Source organism: Durio zibethinus, chromosome 4, assembly GCF_047325235.1.
Source record: "Durio zibethinus cultivar Kanyao isolate XHJ-2024 chromosome 4, ASM4732523v1, whole genome shotgun sequence".
Classification (NCBI taxonomy): domain Eukaryota; kingdom Viridiplantae; phylum Streptophyta; class Magnoliopsida; order Malvales; family Malvaceae; genus Durio; species Durio zibethinus.
In genome coordinates this window covers 32,277,011-32,298,910 of record NC_143165.1, presented here as the reverse complement: position 1 = coordinate 32,298,910, position 21,900 = coordinate 32,277,011, and the positions used below count along the sequence as shown (strand labels likewise).

Sequence of the window (21,900 nt, the reverse complement as noted above, 5' to 3'; positions counted from 1 at the left end):
ATTGGATTAATTTTTTCTTATTAAGGTTGCATTTAGATTGCATTCCTCCGGTGGAGGTTTGGTTGCAATGGATTTCATTACTCACTGATTGGTTGGGACCCAGATGAATTTATGGCACGATGAGACCGGTGGCAGTTGGCTATCGAAATCTTTTTGATCCAGTGGCTACTCGCTCCTTAGTGTTTTTGTTTTTGGCCTTCCCCTTTTTACTTTAAACCCAAAAATGTTCCTTAACCTTTTCTTTTTCTTTTGTTTTGTTTTTATTTAAAAATTATGAATTAATTTTATTAATTTAATATAATAAATAAATTTTATTATATAATATATTAATAAATTTTTTGGCCAATTATATATTAATAAATATTTTAAATAAAATTTAATTAAGAAATTAATATAATATATAATTTTATAAATTAATGTTAAATAATTTAAAATTTTATTATTACATATAATTTTAATTTAATATCTTTAATAATTATTTTTTTATTATAATTCATCTTACTATCACAGTTAGATTTGCATCCAATCACATCATATTTTAATTTTATTATTACAATAATTAATCTTACTTTTACAACTATTTTAATCTCTCTTAAGACAATTTCATCATACATCTAAATAGACCTTAAATCGAGTGTAAATACATATATATATATATACATAATATGCAATTAAAAGGAACAAATTATATGGTAAGAAGGATTCAATGGTTAAAATGGTGGAAAATGTGCACGAGGAAGGAATAGGGAATATGGGATTCAGAGATATGGATTGTTTAATAAGGCCCTGATTGCAAAACAGGGGTGACGATTGATGCAGAACTCTTCTTTGCCTGTTCACAGGGTTCTAAAGGCAAGGTATTTCCCCCACACCAACTTTCGGGAGGCAGAGTTAGGAAGAACAGCATCATACACATGGTGTAGCATATGGATGGGGAGTGAAGTCCTAAAACTTGGACTGCGGGGGCGGGTGGAAAATGGAGAGAAAATTAGAGTTTGGCATGATAAGTGGATACCAAAAGATAAACCTTTCATTCCAAGCCCTCAAACAAATTATATGCTAAGAGATGATATGATTAAGGACTCTTCCAAAAAAACAGGGTAGGTGAGATATCGCCAAATTAGACACCATGTTTTACAAGGAAACTGCCAGAGAAATCAAAGTAATTCCTATAGGTTTGAATGGCTAAGCAAACGTGCAAGTATGGCACTACACAAAGGATAGGTTGCCTACGGTGCGAAGTGCATACCATTTATTGGTATCAAATGATCGTGACATGAACCACAGGGATGCATGCATTAGAGACATGGACACAATTAAAGAAAAGACCACCTGGAAGAACAGATGGTATTCATCCATACCAGTCAAGATCATAACATTTATTTGGAGGATGTGGCATGAAGTACTCCCAGTGTTTAGGCAATTACAAAGAAGGGGAATAATGGATCATGCAAGATGCCTAAGATGCGACGAAGATGAAAGTATAATGCATGCGATTAGAGACTGTGTAAAAAGCAAAGGATGTGTGGACACTGGTCTATCAGGGTGAAGATTGGCAGAACGATCAAATACAACGCATTAAACAGTGACTGTCACATATGGCTGGAAGATTGGACAAAGTAGATTTTGACAGTTTTGCAATAGTATGCTAGGTGATATAGGGAACCAAGAACATAGAAGTTAAAGGTAATGAGACAAAACCTACGTCTGCCATGATCACATTTGTGCAACAGTATCTGAAGGAGTACCGTAAGATACATGAGCGAAAGGAGACACATCAAAAGCATACTCCAGGAAGATGGCAAGCACCAGCTAAGGGATGGATAAAAATCAACTTTGATGGGGCACTGAAAAGGAAGGAGGATAGGGCTAGCGTTGGTGGCATTGCTAGAAACCATCTAGGAGAACTACAAAGAGTATTCTACCTAACTGTTAATGGCATAAGGGACGCAGACATTATTGAAGGAATGGTATTTGCAAGAGCTACTAAATTTACAAGGAACATGTGCATGCAGAGAGTGATACTAGAGGGAGATACAGTGGGGGTAACCTCATAGATCAACCTAAATAAGGTAACTGATCTCTTAAGAATTGGAAGCCTCTAGAAGGAAACTAGAATGGAATTATCCAATGTTACAAAATGGATGGTATCCCACACGTATCGTGAAGCAAATGGGGTGGCTCACAAACTTGCAAAGCTAGCAACGACTGGGAGAGAAGAATGTTCTTGTTTAGAAAGGTTTCCAGCAGAAATCTATTCTAAAATTCATATCATTGTATTCCAAGACCTTTCTCTTTAAGTAAATGAATCTATTTTTTAAAAAAAATAAATTATAAAAAGTGATAGTTCATTAAAAAATTTTATTATTTGATATTATAATAAAAATATTAATGAAAAGAAAATATTTATATTTAAAATTAATAAAATTATTTTAATGATCATAATGTACATATTTTATAAAGATATACATATTATTTGAATAACTGCACGGTGTAAAACAGTAATTTTGAAAAGAAATAGAGGTTCAATAATGACAACCGTCAAACAACCGAAACGTGAAATATGGTTTAGTGTAAAAATTCAACGCTCCGACCGCATTTTTGCCATTTCCTTTTTTTTTTCCTTTTGTTTTGGTTTGTTTTGTATTATAGGAATCTTTCTTTGTATGAAAGCCGTCACATCCAACCGGTCAACCACGCGCAGCCTTGCTTTGAATCTTAAAGCCAAAAGCAGAGACATCCTTCATTTCCAATCTCCATTTTGACTTTCTACGCCAGTTCCACCTGCTCCTGTATATATCTCATCTCTTATTTGTATTATATTTGTGTTGTACCGACTGCTTTCTCTTTCGTCTCCAAAAGGACAATCCAGCAAACAGTAATCGTTTTGTTCCTACTCTTTTCTGCAACTCCAGTCAGCTGCTCATCGTTGCAGATGAATTAAGGTAAGATCCTTTCTTCTCTGGGTTTTCTGATATCTGTAACCCTTTTTGTTTCTGGGTCTTGACTGAATTTAGTATATGTGCTTTGCTTTTTAGTTTCTTTGAAAGACAAGGAAAGAAAATTGTAGATATAACATAATTTGTTGAAATTTCATCCGAGTTCCTTCATTTTTTTTTTTTTATTGAAAGTGTTATAAAGTCCTCACTTCTTAAAGAAACATAAAAAAAAGCTCAAATGCTAAGCATATTCCAGCATCATTCTATTTGAATGACGGAGAGTTTTCCATGAATTAAGCTTTAACTTTTTGTTCATCAATGCTTTAAACTTTAAGGTGGTGTTTGATGTTGGTGATCATTTAAAATTAGGTGATTAGATAATTGTATTTAGTAGGAGATGATTTTATATGATCATAGTGATCAATCATTATTTTAGACGGTAATTTAATTCTCTTGTAAAAGGATAAAAATTTTTATAATCAAAATAAAATGATAAATAAAATTAATAATATATAATATTAAATAAGGGGGGACAGTAATAAAAACTAGTGGGGGCCTGGCCCCTCAATATCGCTTTTATTGTATGACAAATTGTACAGTATGATGTTTGTGGCTTTGATGACAAACTGGAAAATCGCTTGTATTGTTTGCACCGTTGTATACTCGCTATAAAATTTGTTCGTATATTTTATAATCTCAAGATCTGTGAATTTGCACATATACTCCTTTTCCTTGCTTAATATTCTTTTGATTAGTTTAGATAATTTTTTGTTATATTTATTTATTTATTGAATTTAAATTTTTATTTTTAATTTAATTTAGTATCATGATTATTATTTTAACTTCATTATTATAAAAAAATTAAAATTAATTGATTATATTATAACTTGATTATATTATAACTTTATTAATTCAACCAATTCCAAATTTCCAACTAAGTATGAAACATATTTTACTTTTCCTTTTGGGAACTACAATTTCTCTTTTTCATATAATTTTTTACTTTTAATTATACCTTAAGAGTTCGTTTGTTTTTTAAAAAATAATTTTTAAAAAATATTTAAATTTTTTAAATTAAAAGAGATTTTTTAATATTTGGATAAGTTAATGAAAATTATTTTTTGATGTTTGGTTGTTTGCTGAAATTTTTTTTTCAAATAATATTAACATAACTATTAAAATATTAAAAATTATTTATGAAATTATTTATTATTAAAAATATTAAATTTAAAAATAATTATATTTTAGTAATAATATGTAGTATTAAAATATTATGTTAATATAAAAAATACTTAAACGTAAAACTATTTATTATTTTTATATTATTTATTAATATATTATAATATTATTCATTAATAATATTGATTAGTATATTATATTAATAGTATATTATTTACTAATAATATATTATTTATTAATATATTGTTATAATATTTATTAATATGTTATAATATAATATAATATTATTTATTAATATAATATTATTTATAAGTAAAATTATGTTTTAAAATATTAATAAATAATTCTACTCATTGATAGTTTTTTTTCAAAAAATATTGTTTTCTTTTTAAATTCATAAGATAATTTTCAGAAAAATGACCTCATATTTTATTGATCAGTAAATCATTTTACGTTGACCAACCAATTTTTTGCTAAACCAATACTTGAAAATATGAAAATTATTTTTCGAAAATCATTTTTCGCGAAACAAACAAAGCCTAAATCTCTATCTTTGTTGTTATGCACTTTTTTTTTTATAAAAAATTAAGATTGAAACCACTTTAAAATAGATTAAAAAAGTAATTAATTATATTATAACTTGATTAGAAAAATATATTTACATGTAATCTCAAATTTTCAACTTTATTCATTTAATGGTGTATTTTATTTTTCTTGTTTTTGATAAAAATATATTATTTAACAATTGATTTATTTATATGTATTTTAAAAAATAATCAATCATAATTTTAAATAAAATTATTTATTTGATGTATTTTATTTTGTAAACATTTGTTTCATTTTATGAAAAAAATTAAGATCATATATAATACTATTTGGTCCCTCCAAAATTAAATATCAAGACTCGTCATTAATATGAAATATTTAATATATAAATTAAAAAATCTTTTTCATAATTATAATTATTTTATATTATAAATTTTTGTGTTTTTAAAGTAATATTTATTGTAACAAATTTAAAAATAATTTGTGTATTTTTTAAAACCTTTTAATATTATATATAATATTTTTATTTTATTATGATTTTAATATATTAATTTTATTTTTAATTCAAATAATTTTTTCATAATTTATATTATAAAAATTAATTTATATATCAATAAATATATATGTTAATTTAATTATATTTTATTATGAAATAAATAATATTTTAAAATTATTATTTTTAAAAATATTAAAGTCATTAGTTTATATAACTATTATAATATACATAATTATTTTGATATTTTTAAATAAAATAGTATTTAAATTTTAATAATATCAAGCACAATTATAGGTGTGAAATAATTTAATAAAACATATTTATCGTATTTTATAAATATTAAAATATATCAAATATACGAAAAAAACATAATATCTTTCAAAATTCATTTCTACACAACTAAACACAAAATACATTTTTACGGAACCCATACATTTTTAATGCTATCTTATCATCGTGTAGTCAGAGTGTAAAAACTCTAGAAAAAAAAATCGAAAAACAACCCTCCTTTCCATGGTTAATTATCTGGCTCGCCATGATTGGCCTCTCTTCATTTTTTTAGTTATGGTCATTGACTCATTGCTCTACAATCTACTGCAACGTGTCAGACTGTAACCGTGGGTGGGCCACTTGGCCGTTTAATTAGCCCTAATTTTCGGTCAATTATTAATGTTGGTTGGTTTGTTCCCACTGTAATGTTCAAGAATTCTGATGTCGACATTGCTTTCACGTTGTACACACGGCTTTGCAAAACATAAAAAATCTGTAAGAAAAAAAATGCAACTAGTAGTAGTTGTACTAATGTTAAATTGCAAGAATCTAGATGTCACAGATTTTTTACATTAATTATGGTGGGTGATTACAAATCTGATTATTAACTTTTAATTAGTAATTTCATCGAGTTTTAGAGGTGAGCCATTGTCACAGTCTTGTTCTTGGGCCTTTCATGGTCTAGGCGAAAATGCTAAGAACAAATAAAATTACAGCAACTGTCCATATTCTTGTAGCTGTAAAGTTGATGATGGTCATAATGTCAAGTATCAAATGCCAAATGTATATGTGAGTACAGAATTCATTGTAGCAGCAAAATCAGGTACAATTGATGTTACAACTATGGATGAAGATGTCATTGTCCCCTTTCAATTATCTTTAACCCTTTCCCATTACTTGTTCAAATGTGAAACCATGAAAAATCCAATTTGGTGCAACGACTGGCAATGACAAAAGTTTAGTGCCAATTCAGGACTTTGACTTTTTGACTTGGGAGATGTAGACGGTGCCACAAATTTCAACACCAAAAATCGCTGTCGTTTCCAGTTCCATCCTCTTGGCAGTTTCTGTTAAAAGAAATGATAATTCTTGGAACCAGCTGATTGTATTTTATTTTTCCTTTTTTGGCATTTCAAGCGGGACAAAATGATGGAATTTGCATAACCAATTTCATTTTCTTTTCAGGTTCATTGATAAATTAGCTGTTGATGACACTGGACTAATCTCTTGAGCATTGCAATTGAACTTGAAGGTAAATTGGCCACTCCAAAATCAAAACTCGCCTCGACGAAAATGGATAAAACAGCTCAATATGTTTTCTTGGTTCTTATCGGATCTCTAGCATTACTTAAAAGAGTAGCAGGAGATCCGAGAGCCCAAATAGTGAATATGACATGTGCCAACCAACTGGAGCACAATGCAAGTATCTTTGTTCCAAATTTTATTGCTACAATGGAGAAAATCAGTGATCAGATGCGTGATTCAGGTTTTGGAACAGCGGTTACGGGTTCAGGGCCTGATATTAACTATGGCCTTGCTCAGTGTTACGGGGATCTATCTTTGCTCGACTGTGTATTGTGCTATGCTGAGGCACGTACGTTTCTTCCTCAATGCTATCCATACAACGGGGGCCGTATTTTCCTTGATGGGTGCTTCATGAGATCTGAGAATTATAGCTTCTATGAGGAGTACACGGGACCGAATGACAGGGCAGTTTGTGGGAATACAAGCCAGAAGGCATCAAATTTTCGAGAACCGGCAAGACAGGCTGTGTCTCAAGCAGTTGCTACTGCACTGCAAAATGGAGGCTATGCTAAGGCTCAGGTGGCAGTTTCAGGAACAAACGAGACGGCTTATGTTCTGGCTAATTGCTGGAGGACAGTGAACCAGAGTTCTTGTAAGGCATGTTTGGACAATGCATCTGCATCAGTATTAGGGTGTTTGCCTTGGTCAGAGGGACGGGCACTCTACACTGGCTGCTTCATGAGGTACTCTGACAAGGATTTTCTCAATCAAGAACCACGAAATGGAATTTCAAGAGGTAAAAGAATTTCATCTCCTTATCATCTGTCACACATTAAAATGTTAGTTAATTCATACATTTGGTTTCTTTACACACTTCCCTTTGTATGTGTCCAAGTTCGTATAGTGACGGGATAAACTTTCCCCCTTAATAGTTTTTAGCTGATTGAGAATTTGCATTCATGAAATTGCAGGAACCATTATAATTATAGTAGTTTCTATTGTCAGTTCCCTGGTTGTCATAGCGGTTGGAGTGGCTATTGGAGTTTATATCTGGAAGCGCAGATACATTCAAAACAAAAGACGAGGTAAAAAGTTTATTTACTGGGTTTCACTATCCACTTTCCATGCACCCGAAAAAAAAAAGAAAAAAGAAAACCCAAGGCCCAAACAAAGGAATAAGAGATGAAAATGTTGTAGTTGTCAGCCAATGTCATCTGAATTATTTAATTACATGCATGGAATTGTGGTGAGACGAGTTTTGGTTTAATAACATGATACTGATTCCAATTTGTTGCCTAGTTTTCCTCTTCTTTTTTGCTAAAATGTTTCTGCATTCCAGGTTCTAATGATGCACGAAAGTTGGTGAAACTCCTTCATGATAGTAACTTAAATTTCAAGTACTCTACACTTGAGAGGGCTACAGGATCTTTCAACGATGAGAACAAGCTCGGGCAAGGAGGATTTGGGACAGTTTATAAGGTAGTTTTTCCTCTGATGTCCACTGCTTCTCTTTGGGGCATTTAACCAGTGTGTTATGGTCAGTGATGTATTTGTCTTCTGTAGGGAGTTCTACCAGATGGAAGAGAGATTGCTGTCAAGAGGCTTTTCTTCAACAATCGACACAGAGCAGCAGATTTCTACAATGAAGTCAACATAATAAGCAGCGTGGAGCATAGAAACCTGGTCAGGTTGTTGGGATGTAGTTGTTCTGAACCTGAAAGTCTTCTCGTCTATGAGTTCCTCCCTAACAAAAGCCTTGATCGTTTCATCTTCGGTAAATACCAAAACTGAAATATACTCAGACCATTTACTTTAAAAAAAAAAAAAGAAAAGAACAGTTTAATTGAAGCTGATGTGTACACTAACAGCTTTTTTCCTTTCAAAAACTTAACAGATCCCAGCAGAGGTCAAGTACTTAACTGGGAAAAGAGGTTTCAAATTATTATTGGGACAGTAGAAGGTTTAGCCTATCTTCACGAGAACTCCAAGACCAAAATCATTCATAGAGATATAAAAGCTAGCAATATCTTGTTGGATTCAAGGCTCCGTGCCAAAATCGCTGATTTTGGGTTGGCAAGGTCTTTCCAGGAAGATCAAAGTCACATCAGCACTGCCATTGCTGGAACACTGTAAGCATCATCTTCTTGCTGTTTGTTCCAGGCATGATTCACTGTTTAGCAATATTCGAAAGCTTCTCAGATTGGCTCACAGGAAAATCTGATTCAAGAGCATGAGCATTAGAATAGTAAATTTTGTTTTTCAATATCCAATTCAAATCTGTTTTTACTATCCACAGAGGATATATGGCTCCAGAATACCTAGCCCATGGCCAGTTAACAGAGAAGGCGGATGTCTATAGTTTTGGAGTGCTTTTACTGGAGATTGTTACTGGGAAGCAAAACAACAGGAGCAAAGCCACAGAATATTCTGACAGCCTAACTACAGTTGTAAGCTTCAGACAGTCCGTCTTTTTAAAGTTTACCCTTCTTTTCCCTCATGAAGAGTAGCACCACTTTAACTAAAGCTGATTTCCTGTGAGAAAAAGGGTTTCTTAAGGGTTTTTTTTTTTTTTTTGTTTTCATTGGTGGAGCAGGCGTGGAAACACTTTCAATTAGGGACCGTGGAGGAGATTTTTGACCCAAATCTAATGTTAAATAATAACAACCATAGCAGCAATCTCAAGAATGAGGTTTCCAGAGTAGTGCATATTGGACTTCTTTGCGCCCAAGGGATTCCATCACTAAGACCATCAATGTCTAAGGTACTACAGATGCTAAAAAAGAAAGATGAAGACCTCCCTGCACCATCTAATCCTCCTTTTATGGATGAAAAGACTATGGAATTCAATGACACAAGTGAGAACAAAGGCTATCCCTTCAATTCAGCTGATACTGATTCAATTGCCACTGTCACCCACAGTTCCTTCTACCCAAGATGATGTTTAAAGTCAGATGGGGGTGAAAGAGTATATCTGACATTGGATGGGACTTGCGCTTTTGATAAGGGGAAAGCTCCACAAGAATTTCACATTAGAATTTCGTATGGGGTCAAGCATCTTGTTGCAGGCACTTTGTGGGCAAACAATTGCAAGCACCTAGCAGAATCTATAGTTATCTTCAAAATGCAGAATGATATCAGAATACGTAAGCACGCTATTCCACATCAGATGATTATAGCTAAGTGACATAACATTGTATAATGTACAAAAACTATTGAATATGAAATTTTTGTTGATCTATAACCCTCAGATCATTTTAATATTCACAGAGGCAGATTAATTTCTCAGGCTTCGGAGTAAGCTTCAGAAAAACACAAAAAGTAAGATATGGCAACTTTGAAGCAAAACTAAAGCATTATTATTTATTATTGATTTGTCAATCATACAGACAGATAATAATAAGGATTCAGTTTAACAACCTTAATGGAAAAAACCATACCATATCTCCAAGGGATATATGTTTGGAAATTCATAGACAACAGGACGCCTCTTCATCAAAAAACAATAAAGTTGGACATTGCAAGAAAAAAGATGAAGCATGAATTTCATTTAACGTGTGGCTACTAAGTTCCCCATGAGGCCTCCACCAATCTCATAATGTCTCGCATAAGAAATAACCCTGCATATAAGGCCAGTTTCTCCAATTCTTTCCCTACAACAGAAGACAGGTAATTTAGTCAAAAGCTATGGTCGTATTACATTCTCCCTAGACTTCATATTATTTCTGGTTCTGCATTTAAAGCTCAATTACAGAGTACAACAAATTAAATTCTCAATTCTCAATTGTTTCAACATTCTGAGAAGCAATACAAATAGATGAAATTATTTTGGATCAAAGCATTATTCAATAGTTTGGTGTGCAGACACAATAGTTTCATTTGCAAAGAAAAACATCTGGACTACAAATTAAACACCTGTTAAAAATTCATCGATTGAAGTTTTCAAATACTTGTACTCCTTGGCAAGGTCATAAACCATTGCTGTTGGAACAAGTACATTATCAATCATCCATTCCTTTTCAAAGGCAACATTTAAGATAAATTTAGTTTCTCGTGTCAGAAATTTAATTTCTCATGTCAGCATCATATTTTGCCATTTGATTTTGAACTTGATTTGCTATTGTTGCATTATATTACAGTATTCAACTTGATGTGCTATAGGTTGGCCAAAAAAGAACTTAATGTGCTATGAGTACAAGGTTATCCAACACAGAATAACATCCTTACAACATTTTAAAAAATTCATAAAGGTATCGATCAAGTTAAGGCAATGATATTAATATAGCACCAAAAATAAAGGCACAGCAGTTGTGGCTACCTGAAATAAGACAGTAAATGGCAGCATGCTTTTATTAAAGTCAAGAATTGACACTCTTGAGCCTGAAAAACTAAGCAAAATTTAGAACACTCTCATTAATCTATGGCTACAATTTAATTAGAAAGAAAACCTAATTATCAACAAGAGAAAAGGAAGATTGACTATAGTCTATAGACCTCGCTTTAGAACTTGAAACGCATCCTGTTATCAACCACATTACATAGCCCATAACCCTTAGTAATAGCGTCAAAGTAACCATTAGAAAACGGCAAATCAAGCGCATCACCTTCAACCCATCTGGATTCAATTCCAAACACAAATTACATCATGATATAACAAAAATAAAACTTGTAATGTTTTTAGACGCAATTATAAATAACTTTGCAATGATTCGCATTTTCACTTTCTTAAACATGGGTTGTAGATAAAATTTACTTGTAAGTTGACAACTGGATTTACCAGTGCTCACTCAATGTTATTGTACCAAACCTTCGAAAACAAGTAATGCCGTGACGAAGCAATTGATAGTTGCTCCTTTGAGAAATCAAAGCCAGTTACCTACAAATTTACCAACCCAGATATATTTCTCTTTTTATACATAAAATCCAAAATGCCAGTAATAAACAAAACATACTTTGCCGTAGGAACCAACTTTCTCGGACATGAGGAACGTTAAATCCCCAGTTCCACAGCACAAATCCAACACGGAATCTTCCGTTTTTGCCCTGTTTCATTACTACTTATATTAAAATTCCACGAAACAAAAGAACCAGAAAAAAGGGGAGAATTTTGATTACCACAACACCCCAGGATACAGCCATGTGTTTTCATATTCCATGCTGACCGAAACTCAGCAAATCATTTAACTGCAGTTTTTATTCAACCCAAAAACAAAAATGACAACAACAACAACAACAACAATAAGAAGAAGAAGAAGAAGAATTGTTAAAAAGAAAAGCGATAGAGAAGAAGAGTTGGCTTACATTATCGTAAACAGGAGCAATGCGGTTAAAAAGCTCCTAGCATTCGCTAGCGCAGCTAACCGGACAGCGTTTGAACCGTGTACCAGCTAGATGCGGAACTGAGCGTTGAAGAGAAGCCATTTTTCCTTTTTGGAAGTTCTGAATTCCGATGCCTACCCTTTCTTTCTAAATAGTGATTAATGTAGCGACGAAAATAAGAAAGCCAACCCATTACTATTTTGGGCTTCTGTTGGACCTCGACCGACCCAACGAGCCCATTTTGCCAAGTTGCCATTTGGAAAAACCATTTTTAAATTTTTTTTAAATAGGATGAATGTAACTCTTGGGAAAAGAAGAAGTCTTAATTCAAAATCAAAGACCCCTAATTTTTTTTAGAGATAAGAAAAAAAATAAAATAAATAAAATAATCATTTAAAATTATAGTACTCAATATAATTCCGATTAATTTTTATTCTATTCAAATTAAATTTAAATATTAAATATGTATATTAAGTTTCAATCAAATATTAAATAAAAAAATAAAAAAAACAAATTGAATTATATAAATTTATTAATTTTAATATACTTTTAAAATTTTATGAAATAAAAATAATTATTTTATATTTAAATATATTAAAATAATATATAAAACACAAACAATAATTAATTTAAAAATTCAACAAATCAAAACGAATTAATAAAATTTAATTCGAAAATTCAATTCCAATTCCCATCTAATTTTAAAAATTTATGTTTTTATATAACATATAATAAATATCAAATCAAATATGATTCAAATCATTATCATTCATATTATCATCCTAAGAACTCCTTACACAACCAAATGACATAATAAATTTAGAACCGAATACCTTAACCAGCAACCCCATTTTGTCCTCAAATTATAAATCATTTTTTTATTCTTAAATTGCAACATCTTGTACATCAAAAATTAATAATAATAATAATAATAAACCATTTATCTGCTAAAGATACTTTCATCACATTTATTATGTCTACTTCAAGAAAAATTTTAAAATTAAAAAAAAAAAAAAGCTGAATAGTTCAGCCAAATTTTCAAAGTATTTAATTGCGATAACCGGTCGACGAGGGACCATACATGGAATGAATTACAATTGCTATTACCGGTCACATCTCAGTGAAGTCCGCAATACATTTGATGCATTCAAAATATACATGGAATGTAAGGCAAAACAAGCTAATTTAAAGTATAATTGATGATCTAGATATGCATTTGAGAATGTACTAATTGCACCTCAGTCGTCTGGAAAGAATTGTCCAGACAGATTGTCCATAACCGCGAATTGCATGCTCTCAGATGGTTTCCAGTGCCGCTTTCTTTGATTTATAAACCAGTTGTTGATTTGCTTCTGGTCTAGTCCCGTTGATTCAGCCAAAGCTATCTTATCAGACTCCTGAACGACCCAACAAAAATATGAAATGGTAATAATATCCTATAGTTCAAGCAATACCTTGCAAGCAGTCATAAATGTATATAAAGCTGCCAGGAAGGGAAGAATTTACCGTTGGATATGGCCATTTGTAGTGAACATTCCACCACTCAAGCAATGTTTGTCTTGCTTCTCTCGGTAGTTTTCCTTTCTTCTTCTTCTTTGAGAACTCCACCTTCAAGTTGCTAATATGACTACCAAATCTACGAAGCAGCCGATCTTTGAGACCTCTGTCTTCACTTCTCGGCTGTGCATCTTGTGCATCTTGTGCATCTACCTCCCCACCACTAAGATCCTCATCTGATGATACAGCGCCTTCATCTGGCCAGAACAGAAAAAAAAAATTGTAGTTTGATCATTCATTCTTAACTTCATATACTGCATATACGAAAATTTTTGTGGAAAGGTTGAAAAGGAAGTAAAGAAACATCCAGACATGCATTGTTTAAAGAATCCAAGACTTGCCCTAGTTTAAGCAACAAGATTTTAGAAGCACTAAAATTTTTTCTATACATTAACCAACGTCAAATGCCAAGATAGATGTGCATAAAGATTACAGAAGCATATCACCTGCAGTCATTGCATTATAATTAACCAATTACAATTTAAAATTATATGAAATCCATCAAAATTTTCTATGAAATCTACACTTATAAGTAATAAACCCCTACATAATTCTTTATTATGATTAAATAATTATAAAATTTTAGTAAAATAAACTGCTGGTGAAATGCACCTTAAAGATTCCATTGCCACAAGAAGATTTGCATCCCCCACCAGAACCCACTACTACACAAACTTCAAATAAAATTTATTTCTAGGAGTAGGATTCAATGGACCAAGGACAAAAGCCACATACGTATGCACAATTATATTACAACAAGAAAAGAAGTTTGGAAACCAATTTATGATCTTCTGCATTCCAATCAATCTCATCAATAATTTTATATAAATCTTAATTTTGTTTTATCATACTAAAAACTTCATTTCTAGACCATCTCACATATATCTATAGATTTAAGATTGAACCAGTTAGTCTTTTATTTGTGTAGTCGAATATGAAGGGAGCTAAGCAAGCAGCTAAAGCAGCCAGCTTAAGCTTTGTGGCTAGATTTTATACAGCTCGTTAACCGTTATAAAATTCCAAAAAGAACACAACGAGACTGTAGAGACGCACGACAAGAGGACAGCCTAAGGGACCCCCCCCCCTTCCCCAACTAATAGACTTGAACAACCACCCCCAACCTCCTCGTTCTTAATGACTATAATGCTATTATTATATAGCTGAAGGGTGAAGTTCACTTAGCACTGATCACTTTCCGACTTTACACAGTGTCAACATCGTGACCAAAAGGCGAAGACATGACCAGTGTCTGGTTATGTCCATTGTCATTCACACTCTGAGTCCGAGTGGACATGACATACGGCCATCATATCACATAATACATATGCCAGAAAGCGAAAGAGAGAGATAAATAGAGAAGGAATATTTCTATTTTTTATTAAGACTAAACAACTCCCGAAAGCTACACCCCAATTATCAATTATTACGGTGACACATAGTGCCCAGCAAATCTCTCTTTACCAGTTTAGCCTTCCAGCATGGCCCACTCCTCCTGACTATAAAATCTTGGTATGCTCCTGGACGGGACGGTTAGCCCCGACGCCTCGAACCCTCATCAGCCACCCAAGTGGGTCATTGCTCATGAGACTTCTTTTCTGTTACCTCTGGGCACCGGTCGTGGGTTTAAACCTTTTGATTGTGAAGGGCGTCGAAGTTGTAAGCGTGCGAAGGGAGAGTGAATACTGTACAAAAGCCAAAAGCCTGGACAATGAGAGGACCAAGGAAAAAAAAAAACCCTCCTATAACAAAAGAAAATAAGTGCAGCAGCTGGGACCCAAGTGGAGCCCAGTTCTGAGCTATCATGCAGACACGTGTGATGCATATAAACAAAGGCCGAGACACCGACCCACCTAGGAAACAGGAATGACAAGCACCAAGTAGCGCAGCAGGGTAGACTGGTAAGACAGACCCTTGAACAATTGAATGAATCATCTGATTTTTCGATTAAAAGCCTGTTGGCTTCACAGCGAAATCTGCGGGAGTCCATGTGAACTCCGACCACCCGATCAAATCGGGCCTTTTTCCCATAACAAAAATGTCTTTTTTTTCTGTTTTTTTTTTTTTATAAATATAAGTAATAATTTGCTTCGGACCCCCCAATCGTTTCATTATCAGCTGCCCCCTTTTCCACAAGTTGCTTAAAAGCTTTTCTTCGGAATGACCAATGCTTACCCAATTATGTAATTCAGGATTCCCTACGAAGCTTTTTTTTTTTTTTTTTTGGGGGGGGGGGGGGCGGGGGTAGGACAGTATACCTTAAACTGTCGAATGTCATTGGGCGTTTAAGACTATGCAGGACAATAGTATTTCTTGTACCCATCAACCATGTGCTATATGAACATACTATTCCTAGGAAGAAAAATTATTTATATTTTATATGAAAATGAACTAACAGTTAAAGCCTGAAAGGGTGTCTGCTTCTTTCTCTTTGATGCTCTTCTAGTAAAAGCAGTTCTTATTTCCTTCGGGATAGCATTATAACCCCTCAAAATCAACCTACTAAAAACTGGTGTGTGCATGCATAGGCTCTTTGATTGCTCAATAGTCTCCCGAAATATATACACCTCACTATCATAGCTTTCTTGATTAATCATGTAAAATGAGAACCAGAAGATCAAAAACAAGCATACTTATGATTCATTTGGATGGACAGTAAGAGAGGACTCTCATCACAGTGAAACTGTCATTTTATCACTAAATCCTAAAGTAAAATGAAAACTTCAATGTGATGAAATTCTTTTCCACCGTCAATCCAAATGAAACATTAATACTATGATTTAATGCGATTGACCGACTCATGAGAACTTGATTACTTTTGCCATATTTTATAAAGAACCAATACGGACCAGAAATATGATGCAGTGCAGAAAAGGAGACTATAACATAATATTGCATCCATGACCTTCAATTGACTGAATGTGGCCATCAACATAGACACCGATGAAATATGCAGGCTTGACACCAGGAAGACTGCATTGTGAAAACAACGTGTGAAGTAAAAACCTTTTGTTTATTAGTTTACTTTTGAAACTAAACGAATTTTACTTTGAGCAGCTGTTACTAATGACTTAAATTGACCAGCTGTGATGATGATGTGTTTAGCACATATCACGGAGCAATTTTGCAGCACTCATCAAACAAAAGTTTTATACCTCAAAGTTATATGGTAGAATATGGAAAGAAATGTTATGTATTTTTCACCATTAGAATGATGTTTAAAACAAAATATAACTGCATTCCATTATGAAGAGAAGGAAATATGTATAAATGCCAGCTATGGACATTTCAACATCCATATCTTCTTTCACTATAATCCTAGATAATGAGTGTAGTAGGAAGAACAAAAGTATAACATACGCACAGAATCACAAGCAGTTCTCTAGATATACTGCAGGAAATTCCACAAGAGAAAAGGAACTATGAAAGGTGAATTTACCATAGTTTAGATTATTTCAGGAATATATATATATCAGTTCATTTGGGAGATTATTCTATTAATTTGAACAAAACCAATCACCGTTCCTAAGTGGAAGATAATTTTATATATAAGGAGAAACATGATTTGATGATCATTTAATAGCACACAGTTGGATAACAAATGCTTAATAAACATGAGGTCCTAAGACAAGAGCAGCCTGGCAGGTAGTCATTTTAACACAATCCAAGCATGTGAATTTATAAGATATTGTCCAAGTGGATCTCTATAAAAGACTACAATGGTTGCATGTGTAACGAATCTTAGTTATTTCTTTTCCTTTTGCCAGCAGATGTGTAAGTTAATAAGTTCCAACATAAAGTACCGCGCACAACACACCAAAGCAAAAGAGAAAATAAAGCAAATGAAGAGATTAGAATGATGATAACATCATCAAAAAGGTATATTGTACTTCAAACAAAAACAATTATAGTTGCCAACTATCAACAACCAGAATGCAGCTATTTACAACCTTTTCAACTTCCATTCTTTATGCAAAAATACTATTATTTAGTAGCCATCAATCTATGAAGTATGAACTCTTAAGGCTGCTACACGCATGCCAATTGCATAAGCCTCCCCCGTACAAATGGAAACATAAGCAGCTTTTTTGCAATAGAATCTTAGATTTCTAACACAAACTCTATATAAAATAATTTCTTAAAGCAAAAGCAGTATCACCATACGAGATTAGTTCAAGCCTATCCAATTTCCAGCCATAATGGGAAAAAAGGGACCTCAAATTACTGTAAAATATTATATATTAAAGAAAGAAAAGATTATAGCAAGCCATTAAACCTTAATACTAGTGCTTTTAGAAAGCCACCATGATCTACACTCACGTGATCTCAGCAGATTTTTAAGCAAGTCAGTGGTTGACAATGACAATTGCAAGCATAAAAAAATGAATTAAATTAGCTTATGTTGTATATTTATAAAACTTGGTTATCCAAAACAACTTTCAAGAAGATATTAATTGTCAAAGAAAATATTACTTTATCAACATATCAGCCAATCTGATAGTAGACAATTCCCAAAATTCTTCACCACTCACTATCCACATGCATAATAACTTGTGCTCTATTGGAACTTGAGACTCATTCAAAAGGACCAGACTGGACATCATTATAGACCATTATCATTCCGCTAAAGTAAGGCCAACCATTTTATTTTACACAAGTGGTTTGAAAGCATGCAATATGATACCATACATCAATAGCAAGTTTTTTGTCATGCTATTACACCCCCACACGTGCACAACACAAGTGATACAAATAGGTCTGAAAGAGGAACACTGAATCAAATCAAAGGCATATGTAATGACCTTTATAACTTTGAAAAATATGTAATAAGCTGAAGCATATAATATTAGATTATTACTAAGCCCCCATTCCTCCTAGATGGCAAAATGATTTTTTTTCCTTTTATAAAAAAATACTATTAACAACAAGTAGGGATCATTCAGCCAAATTGCAACATTTAAGAGATATGAGAACAATACAATAACCAGCAGCAATTACATATGCTTAAGAAGCATAAAGCAGTGAATAAAATTTAAGTATATTGTTCTTGCTTGTAACTAGTATAAGTCTCTTCTTTATCCTTAATTTTGGGCATCAATATGAAACTTTCAACCAAAAATACAAAGTTAATTTATTGCTTGAAGGTCAACAATGATAAAATAAATCCTAACAAAAATTATTAGAAACAATTTCACGCCATGCTATACATTAAGTAGTGCTCATGAGCTCTTCACTTTTTTTTTCATCCGTGTCAACCACTTCTTGGATATTTCACTATCCATGGTGGTATGACATTTGGATCCTCAAAATTAATACAAAAAAACTGTCAAAAATATAAGATATTTGTGTCCAACACCCTATTCTGAGTCTATTTGTCAAAAACACGAGTACAGTATAAGATTTTAAAACACAGCAGAATACATAAACTAAACGATTCTTGTACTCAATTCTGTACCTACAGAAATAAGTTGAGTAACACTTAATAGGGCTTTTGGTTAAGTAGACTACTGCTTTCATCAAACTTCAAAAGGGTAAGCATTAGTGATCAATCTTGTGGTACTACTTCTCAAACAAACCAGACATGCATTTTCAAAAGGAATATGTGAGTATTAGCTGGCAGATGGAGAATGGAGATAACCTCATTGGACTGAAACCTCCTCATGTATATAATAACTGAGCAAAGCAACAAATCTTTTAGAACCAAAAGAACAAGGTTAATGAGGACAAAATACTGCCATAACTGGAGAGTAAGAAAAAGATCCTTTTGGGTAAAATGACATAAGATAATCCAAACGTTCAATCAACTCAAACAATTGGCCCTAGGCTTTTGTACTCTAAGAGGCTCTAAGTAGGTTTTTGCATCATCTAAGGTATTGCAAAAAGAAATTGTTGAAGCAACACCATTGGGCTGAGACTATCAAGCAACTATTTCGCATGGCATCACTGAGCTCTAAAACGTCAATTCAGAATCTCAAAACCCAAAAGGTGTTACTTTCAGGTTTCATTTTTCTCTGACACACGGCAAAACAAAGATAAAATAGAAATAAAAAGGTAACTAACAGGAAAAGGAAAGAAAAGAAATTACAAACAAAGATGAGCGGGCAAATGGAAGCCCTGGATGACACTGATTGAATTGGAGAAAGAGGATTAATCCGTGTTCCACTACTGCTGAACGCTTGCCATTTTTTACGTTTACTCTTTGCGGACAGAACAAATGAAAATTGAAGAGCAATGAAGTCTTAGCCACCCCAACCATGTTGGAAAAGAAAATTTTCAGACTACAAACCCAACAACGGCAAGTTAAGATAGGAACGGGGTCCATTTCATTTCTAGGGTTTTTCGTTGTCTGTTAGTGTTACTATTATTATTGACATACTCGAAATGTTGGATTATTCTTGGAGTACTGTTGTTGCCCTCCATTAGTGGGTTCTTTTGCAGAAAAGGATAGAGGAGATCTATGATTATGACTAGGAATGGAATGGTTGTCGCCCTCTTGTGGGTTCCATGATCCATATTATCATGTACCAGGAACCTACATAGTAAGTACCCAAGTTTTGCCTGCAAGTCGCAGGGATGATTCATGGGAGGTTTATAGATTGAATTTTAGCTTTTGCAGATCTTTGGGGTAAAATTTCTTCGGTAAGTGGAGCAGATAATGCAGTGTATGGAAAGAGAGACAGAAGATATGGTAAGCACAAAAACCAAGAATCCAAAAATTAAACAAAGAATAAATTAATTCAAAACAAATATTACTGGGATATATTTATACTCAGACTTGCGGAAGAGAGAGAGAGAGAGAGAGGGAGTTGACTGACCAGGAGGGCCTCTAATGGAAGCACCCGTGCAGAGATTTCGAAGCTGCATTTCAATCTTGTTTAGAAAGGTGGTCGCTTCATCAAAAGGCCTTGAAAGATCAGATTTGTATTTCACCAACATATCGCAGTAAGTTTCCTGAATAAATACGGACCGTCATATATATGTAATGAAAAATATAGAAAATCAAAGAAAACTTAAGAAAGAAGCTAGCAGAGAGAAAGAGACCATGAACTCGTCGAGCTCGGGATCGGCTCCCAAGCAGGTTGGCACGATATACCGCTTGTTAACATTGTTCTCTCTCAGAATTTCATCTAATATACTCGCTATCTCCGGAGGTGCCCCAACCTAGAATAGAAAAAGAAAAAAGAGATTACAACTAGACTCAAACAACTAAAACTCTTTTCCAAGTAAATTCCAACGAACCGCATACACTCCATTTGAAGAATTCCATCAGAGATTTCCCATAAAATTATGGGAATTGATCGAGAAAGTTTCTTTAAGAAGAGTAAGAAAAAGGGTTGGATCTTAAAAATGACAAAGAAACCAGTATAAACTTTCTCCATGACATACGCAGTAGAAAAGAGAAAAGCTTCAAGCTCCCAAGTCAGGACTAGTTCGAAACTAAAACCCTTTGCTTCAATCTTTAAAAAAAAAAAAAAAAAACAAAGTAAACCCTCATTTAAAGCGGAAATTTAAAACACAACCAACAAAGCAACTCTAGCAAAAGCTTTCTCCTTTTACTATATTAATCTTACCTTGAAGTTCCTGCACATATCATCCATACCGTGACATAGCATCATATTTAATGAAGCTAAAGAGAAAAGGAAAAAAAAAACGCTTGCAATTCTTTAAAAGCTGCATCTTTTCAGTGGTTTGTTTGCACCAGAAATAGAAAAGAAAAAGCCTTTCAATTTAGTTCTTTTCACCTTCTGGCAATCAATATAGGCTTCAAGCAAACGAGGATAAGATGGGTGGGAGGCGATTTTGGCTTTGATCACGCTTGACATGTCCTCTTCTCGTTGAATTTCAGGGGCGATGGAAGCAGCTTCGGATATGGCAGATGCAGCAGAGATTAACTCGTCGGATCCAAACATGGGAACCCGACCCGAAGAGCAAAGCCAAGCTTGGTAATCAGAAGGAAGTATCAGGTTTTCCGGTGACATCAAGGCCTTATCAGCGTACTCTCCCGTGGACTGGAAACCGTACATTTCATCCATTAAAGTGAGCGTCCCTCAAAGCCAAAAACAACTAACAAAGCAAGGAAATAAATGAGAAAAACTTGAAAAATTAATGATTTAAAAAAAAAGTTGAAGGTAATGGGATAAGAAAAGTAAACACCTGGTACAAGAAAGAAGAAATAGTATGAACTCTTGGGTTTTGGCTAATAATTATTGAATAGTACGAGTATTTGTTATTATTAGTTTTTTTATTATTTTAACTTGCGAAAATAAAGCTGAAAGATTGGATTTTCTGGAATTGGAGTGGCAGATAAGAACTGAGAGTGGTGTTAAGGAGTGTATTATTAGGCGGAAAAAAAAA

The 21,900-nt window shown here is 33.3% G+C and overlaps 4 protein-coding genes across 15 annotated transcripts; 2 read left to right on the top strand and 2 right to left on the bottom strand.

The window, feature by feature from the left end:
- Window positions 1–813: 813 nt before the first annotated feature.
- On the top strand, window positions 814–1,549 carry LOC149519337 (uncharacterized). The gene is made up of 2 exons (XM_089760265.1): window positions 814–1,100; window positions 1,288–1,549. The coding sequence occupies exons 1-2, from the start codon at window positions 814–816 to the stop codon at window positions 1,547–1,549; spliced, it is 549 nt and encodes a 182-aa protein (XP_089616391.1).
- Window positions 1,550–2,591: 1,042 nt separating this feature from the next.
- Window positions 2,592–9,916, top strand: LOC111287268 (cysteine-rich receptor-like protein kinase 2). 5 transcript variants are annotated; one of them, XM_089759916.1, is made up of 9 exons: window positions 6,196–6,535; window positions 6,616–6,682; window positions 6,917–7,471; window positions 7,647–7,760; window positions 8,015–8,154; window positions 8,239–8,449; window positions 8,570–8,804; window positions 8,972–9,122; window positions 9,269–9,916. In XM_089759916.1, exons 3-9 carry the CDS (start codon window positions 7,087–7,089, stop codon window positions 9,611–9,613), a joined length of 1,581 nt encoding a protein of 526 aa, XP_089616042.1. In that variant the 5' UTR covers window positions 6,196–6,535; window positions 6,616–6,682; window positions 6,917–7,086; the 3' UTR covers window positions 9,614–9,916. The 5 variants fall into 5 exon arrangements, with proteins under 5 accessions (XP_022733407.1, XP_089616040.1, XP_089616039.1 ...); XM_022877672.2 differs by lacking the exon at window positions 6,196–6,535 and adding an exon at window positions 2,592–2,945 and having other exon boundaries at window positions 6,616–7,471; XM_089759914.1 differs by lacking the exons at window positions 6,196–6,535; window positions 6,616–6,682 and adding an exon at window positions 2,782–2,945 and having other exon boundaries at window positions 6,683–7,471.
- On the bottom strand, window positions 8,508–12,224 carry LOC111287271 (2-phytyl-1,4-beta-naphthoquinone methyltransferase, chloroplastic-like). Of its 8 annotated transcripts, XR_016341712.1 has the most exons (7): window positions 11,974–12,182; window positions 11,788–11,856; window positions 11,625–11,715; window positions 11,480–11,548; window positions 11,167–11,287; window positions 10,991–11,052; window positions 10,009–10,325 (listed from the first exon to the last, which is right to left on the bottom strand). XR_016341712.1 is itself a non-coding variant. In XM_089759918.1 (6 exons), the coding sequence occupies exons 2-5, from the start codon at window positions 11,809–11,811 to the stop codon at window positions 11,031–11,033; spliced, it is 258 nt and encodes an 85-aa protein (XP_089616044.1). In that variant the 5' UTR covers window positions 11,812–11,856; window positions 11,974–12,203; the 3' UTR covers window positions 10,009–10,325; window positions 10,991–11,030. The 8 variants fall into 8 exon arrangements, 3 of the variants coding, with proteins under 3 accessions (XP_089616044.1, XP_089616043.1, XP_022733415.1); XR_016341709.1 differs by lacking the exons at window positions 10,991–11,052; window positions 11,480–11,548 and adding an exon at window positions 8,508–8,892 and having other exon boundaries at window positions 10,113–10,325; window positions 11,974–12,224; XR_016341710.1 differs by lacking the exons at window positions 10,991–11,052; window positions 11,480–11,548 and adding an exon at window positions 8,508–8,845 and having other exon boundaries at window positions 10,113–10,325; window positions 11,974–12,224.
- A 791-nt stretch (window positions 12,225–13,015) lies between these two features.
- On the bottom strand, window positions 13,016–21,900 carry LOC111288575 (homeobox protein knotted-1-like 6). The gene is made up of 6 exons (XM_022879514.2): window positions 21,700–21,900; window positions 21,288–21,609; window positions 20,587–20,706; window positions 20,361–20,496; window positions 13,498–13,745; window positions 13,016–13,388 (listed from the first exon to the last, which is right to left on the bottom strand). The coding sequence occupies exons 2-6, from the start codon at window positions 21,576–21,578 to the stop codon at window positions 13,230–13,232; spliced, it is 954 nt and encodes a 317-aa protein (XP_022735249.1). The 5' UTR covers window positions 21,579–21,609; window positions 21,700–21,900; the 3' UTR covers window positions 13,016–13,229.